This window comes from Ranitomeya variabilis, chromosome 7, assembly GCF_051348905.1.
Source record: "Ranitomeya variabilis isolate aRanVar5 chromosome 7, aRanVar5.hap1, whole genome shotgun sequence".
Lineage (NCBI taxonomy): Eukaryota > Metazoa > Chordata > Amphibia > Anura > Dendrobatidae > Ranitomeya > Ranitomeya variabilis.
In genome coordinates this window covers 11,659,510-11,665,203 of record NC_135238.1, presented here as the reverse complement: position 1 = coordinate 11,665,203, position 5,694 = coordinate 11,659,510, and the positions used below count along the sequence as shown (strand labels likewise).

Genomic DNA, 5,694 nt, shown 5'->3' with positions numbered 1-5,694 from the left:
TTCTTTAGGCTGATTAGAGATGAGGAAAAACTCCCAGATGAGCACTGACTCATTGACTAACATTGGTCAGAGCACAATGCGATGTTTCTCACGTTGCACTCCTCTGTATTATACGCCAGTGTGAGCGAGCCTTAAAGAGGTTTTCTGCTGGAAGCAAGTTATCATCTATTCACAGGATCGTATGTTTGAATTTTTGTTGATCGTGGGGGTCCGGCGGCTGGGACCGGCACCGATCACCAGAATGGAGCACTTTTATCCCTGTTAGACAGAGCAGCAGTGCACATGATCGATCAGCTTTTTCCGGCAGCCCCATAGAGGATGAACGGAGCGGCTGTCAGACATCCCACTGGACACTCGACTGTATCCACCAGGGATACAAGTTTCCCTCCTGCTGATCTGTGCATAGATGGACCTTTCTTTCAGATAGCTGATAATGTCTTTTACTGGACATTCCCTCTAATGATCATTAGAGAGCGATCAGGAGGGTCTGACACTGCCAGGCTCCCCTGACTGTGGACTACAAGAAGCAGGGTCTTTGGAGCAAGAACTTGTCTTGTTAAAAAAAGTGAACATTTTTATCATCCTGAAGCCTCATTCACACCGCCATGTTTTCCATCAGTGCATTGTCCGTGTGCCCAACACACCACACCTGCGCAGCACACCAACCACTGCTAGGTAATGGACAAGTGAGTGAATTTCCCCACCGAACAATTGTACGTGTGAAAAATAAATCTCATCATTCTCTAATCTCGTCATTGTACAGCCCAGAATCGTGCATGTAATACCAGGAGGCTTCTTTCCACAGTACGGACGAGCTCACTGAGCGGCACCATTTGATCCACAGGCGGATGAGGCTGCCCTGATCTTTATAATGGTCTCCTGACTCCTGTCTGATCGGAATAAGTGGAATTGAGCTTCCGTTTATCTCACATCTGGGAGAGGCTCTTTGGAGCTCAGTTGATTTCTCCTTCCCCGAACTGGTGGAGGATTCTCTATACTACAAACTGGTGGAGTCTCTACAACTACAACAACTTTCATCCTACACACGATTCTATAAATCATTTTCTGCTTCAGCAGCAATCAGTCCTTGAGAGACAGGATTAATAGCTAATAGCGTATTCTCAGAAACCTCCACCCTTTTTATGTAAAGAAACTTTTAAGCTTTTGGTTCCTCCTCTTTCCCACTACAATGGTGTCTGCTGAGCTGAGGGACGAGCTGAACTGCTCCATCTGCCTGAGCCTCTATACAGATCCCGTATCCCTGAGATGTGGACACAACTTCTGCCGCTCGTGTATTGTGAGTGTGCTGGATGCACAGGAGGCGGCTGGAGGGTATTCCTGTCCTGACTGCAGAGCAGAATATCCGGAGCGTCCGGCCCTGGAGAAGAAACGGAAGCTGAGGAACATAGTGGAGCGTTTCTCATCTACTCAGCCTGATATGGAGGAGACCAGAATCTTCTGTACTTACTGTATAAAGTCTCCTGTACCGGCTGTAAGGACATGTCTGCATTGTGAAAGCTCCCTATGTGACGACCACCTGACAGCCCACAACAAGGCATTGGATCATATATTAACAGAACCCACCGGCTCTTTTGGTAACAAAAAATGTTCCCACCACAAGAAGGTTCTGGAATATTACTGCCCGCAGGACTCTGCTTGTCTGTGTGTGTCTTGCTGTCTGGTTGGTGAACACCGAGGACACCGGGTGGAACTTCTAGATGAGGCTTCTGAGAAGAAGATTAGGAAACTGAGGGAATATCTGGATGAACTAAATCCACAAAAAGCAGAAATTCAGGCAAAAGTCCAGAATCTTCAGGATCGTAAGAGAAATATCCAGGAGAAAGCTTCCGATAATAAGAAGAAGACCAGTAAGATATTTATGGACATTAAGAAGAAACTGGAAATGGCAGAAGAGAAAGTGCTGAACGAGGTCTCCAGGCAGGAGGAGAAGATTGTGTCCCAGATATCTCATCTGATCAAAAAGCTGGAAATACAGAAGGACGAGCTGTCCAGAAAGATGCATCACGTGGAGGAGATGTGTCATGTCACCGACCCAATAAGATTCTTACAAGAAAATGACATTACAGTGTGTAGTCCTGGAGGTGATGAGGACACAGAGGGAAAAGGCGAACATGTCACTTTTGAGGAGGATCTAGATGAGGTTCTGATCTCACTGACCTTACACCGATCTATGAGAGATATTGTCACCAATGTAACATCAGAGCTCGGGGTCCATATCCCAGACATATTGCTGGATGTGGACACTGCTCATAGAAGGGTGAAGCTATCAGAAGATCTGAAAACAGCAACAGATTCAGAAGAACAGGAAAGACCAGAATCATCAGGAAGATTTGTGACTTGCTCCCAGGGGTTAAGCAGATGTGTCCTCTCCTCAGGACGACATTACTGGGAGGTAGAGTGGGACCAGATAGGAGAATGTGGGATCGGATTGTCCTATCCCAGTATAGAAATGGAAGGACGACAGTCTGGTATTGACAATAATGATAAATCTTGGTATTTAGATATGTATAATCGAGAATATAAAGTATGGCACAACTCAGATGTATTGGCGCTCAGTGTAAAGCCAACATGTCCAACACTTGGAGTCTTCTTAGACTATGAGGCCGGGCGTCTGTCCTTCTATGAGCTGTGTGACCCCATCAGACACTTACACACCTTCACTGCCTCCTTCACTGAACCCCTACATGTTGTCTTCTGGGTGAATAATGGAGCCTCTGTTACAATCAGAAGCTGAGGCCGATGTCATCCTCGTCACATTATAATTCCATTATTCCTTGTCACATGGACACATCTGTATATAGTGAGTTATCAGCAGGACCCTCTAATAATACAGTGTATATGGCGGAGTCATGGGGGGATTGTTCCTATTGTTTTTCCTCTTCCCTGTAGATCAGATGCAGAATCAATGATTGGGAAGAATTGATAATTGTTATTCAGTAAAGGGTTAATCCTCTCTGATAAAGTGCTGGTATATAGCGGGGATATGTCAGCACTCTCTGACTCCTGGGACCCCACCGATCCTGAGAATAAAGGGGCTGCAGCATTAGTTCAGCCTCCTGCACATCGGAGCTCTGGACTCCCGCGATGCAGGAGCTGCAGTACGGCCGCAGTGGATGGGGGGCACATCGGGGGTCCGGAGCGCCGCTGTGCAGGGTAAACAAGGAGGGGAGGCAGCACTAAATCAGCTCTGTGGCCCCTTCATTCTCAGGGTCTGTGGGGTCCGCACCAGTGATGACATATTCCTGCTTTATACAAGGAGATTCAGCAGCACAACCTCACGGCCGAATACAGGTAACATGGCGGCCGCAGCTCAAAGTCCCCGACCCACTGGACCTACAAATGTAGAGAAGAGACGACCACAGCCCCATAATGAAGACCCCACATCTGCTTATTAATCCCACAGCGGCACAACCTGATATGTTATATATTCAGCAGAATTTCACTTCTGGGACTTCTGGATGAGTTGGGAATCGATGCCGCTGGGCTTCGGGTCCTCGCCCTCCTCGGAGCGACGCTCAGTTTTATGTCATTTCGGTATATTATTTGCACATGTGAGGTTCATTCACTAATAAAATCCATAGATAAATGGTTGTGGAGTAACGATCAGGACAATGTGGAGGAGCTTCCTGCTCTCATCACCGGCTGTTCTTCTGGTGTTGGGAGATGAATGTGTGGAGACTTGATGTAGACTTTATACCACCGACCAAACTGGTCTTATATGTGCGGATTTAGTGGCCAATGAGGCTCCTGTAGCCATTACCCAGCTTGTATATGTCAGTAATGTCCCTTTACTTCTAAGCACAACCTTCTTTGGTGAAAGCACCACATTATCATACTGAATCAATCCGGGGCCACACTAAAAATTAAAGTGGTATTATTTTTTGTTAAATTTATGCATTTGGAAATTATACACCATAAATGTCTAATAGGTACAAACTCTACGTACAGGACTCTCACCTCCACCTATCAGCTTTCTGTGCCCCTGATGGGTTTTTGTTGAGCTTTTGATGCTGTATTTCTGCTGTATTATTATAGTTCCAGTAAAGTGGATGAGATTTATACAGATTTCTCTCCCTCGTTGCTCTCTACTTCTAAAATCACATTCCGATATTCGATAAAATGTCCGTCAGAGGGGTCGGAGGAAAGAGTTTGATAATGTCTTATCCCCCGATATTCATTAGGATTTAGAGATGTTTGCAGCGAGATCCCAGATAACGTCTCCTCCACCTTTGTTACGGCCCTTATAATTATATTCCCAGTGTTCCTGTACAGAGTAAAGGGCTCTATGTTGTTGTTTGGTGAGGATATCCCGGGTCATGCCGCAAATTGTCTCTAGATTTCTAATATCCTTCAACAATAATGGAGGAAATATCTCAATTAAATTACCCGTTACCTGTATGATGAAAAGGATAAGAATGCGGCTTAGTTATAACGTTAACATGGCGGATATCCGTCCTGATTGAATCATCTGTCGTGCCAGTAATATTTTAAGAGAAATTACATTTTTTTCTTAATGGCAAAATGTTCAAAACAGCTGACATGTGACGGAAAAGATGTGGGCTCAGCGCCGGAGCCCACATCAAAGGGAGGGAGTCTAACATCGGCGTACTATTATGCCCAATGTCAGAAAGGGGTTAAATAAGCGACATGACACTTTTTGGCAATTATGAAAGGGAATTTCTCCATAAACTCCATTTTGGCTTCTTTATGTCGGCCTCCTACTCTCTGCAGGACACTGTTGTCAATAAATGAGGTAAGTTTTCTTAACACACTGTTTATTGAGGTTTTGTTTATAATGCATTGGATTTCTCTGAAGTAGGTTTCTCTTTGAACAGAGAGGACAATGTAGTTTCTAGACGAATCCAAGTCTGAGGTAGCATAGGTATTTGATGCCTGCCTTTACATCTGTCCATCTCACGAGTTCTGGCGTCTCTAACGAGCTATGTGGGACAAGCAGGTGATAGCTCGGGTAAGTGACTTCAAACTTGAGAATTTGTCAAATCTGTGGAATCCCAGTTGGATATCAGAGGTCGTTGTATGAAGTGTAGGCACCGGAGGGCGGATTTCAGGATCTGAGGAATCTTCTACTAGTTCAAAGGTTTCCAAGAATTGTTCTTCACTATATAACTGTTTCGGTCCTGAGAGCCATATTGTGTTTTGTAGTAGACTATCATCAACTGCTCTAGTAATGCAATCTGCAGGATTCTGGTCTGTATATAGTGTGAGGGGTGCAGGGTAGTATTTGGGGGTGAGGGGCAACTGTTCTCCCATCCCTGGCTCCCTACAAGAAGATAGTTTCCTGTCTGTCGTGTGGTGTGGGTGAAATAGTCTCTGCGGGTTCCACTGTCCCAGATCCAGATGCCGCCACACATTGAATGACAGACTCTGTGTCCATTTTTAACATATTAACTTTGCTCAACAAGTTCAGTTCAGTCACAGATACCGCACTGTAGGTTTCAATGGTCATAGTTCCTTCCACCTGTGCTGTCCCTTCCTTTCATGCAATCCTTGCCTCTGAAATGTACTGTCTGGTCCTCCAAGCTTCCCAACGTTCTGACCCAGTTCTTGTCTGCGAATCCCCATACAATTTCCCGTTAGGGGACGAAAATAAGGCTGGCTCCTCCATACCTTTTTCAGACCGCTGGTCTCAATGTTCCGGGATATACTACTGAA

The 5,694-nt window shown here is 45.4% G+C and overlaps 1 protein-coding gene across 1 annotated transcript; it reads left to right on the top strand.

Moving 5' to 3' along the window:
* The first annotated feature begins 1,121 nt into the window (after positions 1–1,121).
* Positions 1,122–2,950, top strand: LOC143785304 (E3 ubiquitin/ISG15 ligase TRIM25-like). Its single transcript, XM_077274059.1, has one exon. It carries the CDS (start codon positions 1,190–1,192, stop codon positions 2,753–2,755), a length of 1,566 nt encoding a protein of 521 aa, XP_077130174.1. The 5' UTR covers positions 1,122–1,189; the 3' UTR covers positions 2,756–2,950.
* The last annotated feature ends 2,744 nt before the right edge of the window (positions 2,951–5,694 follow it).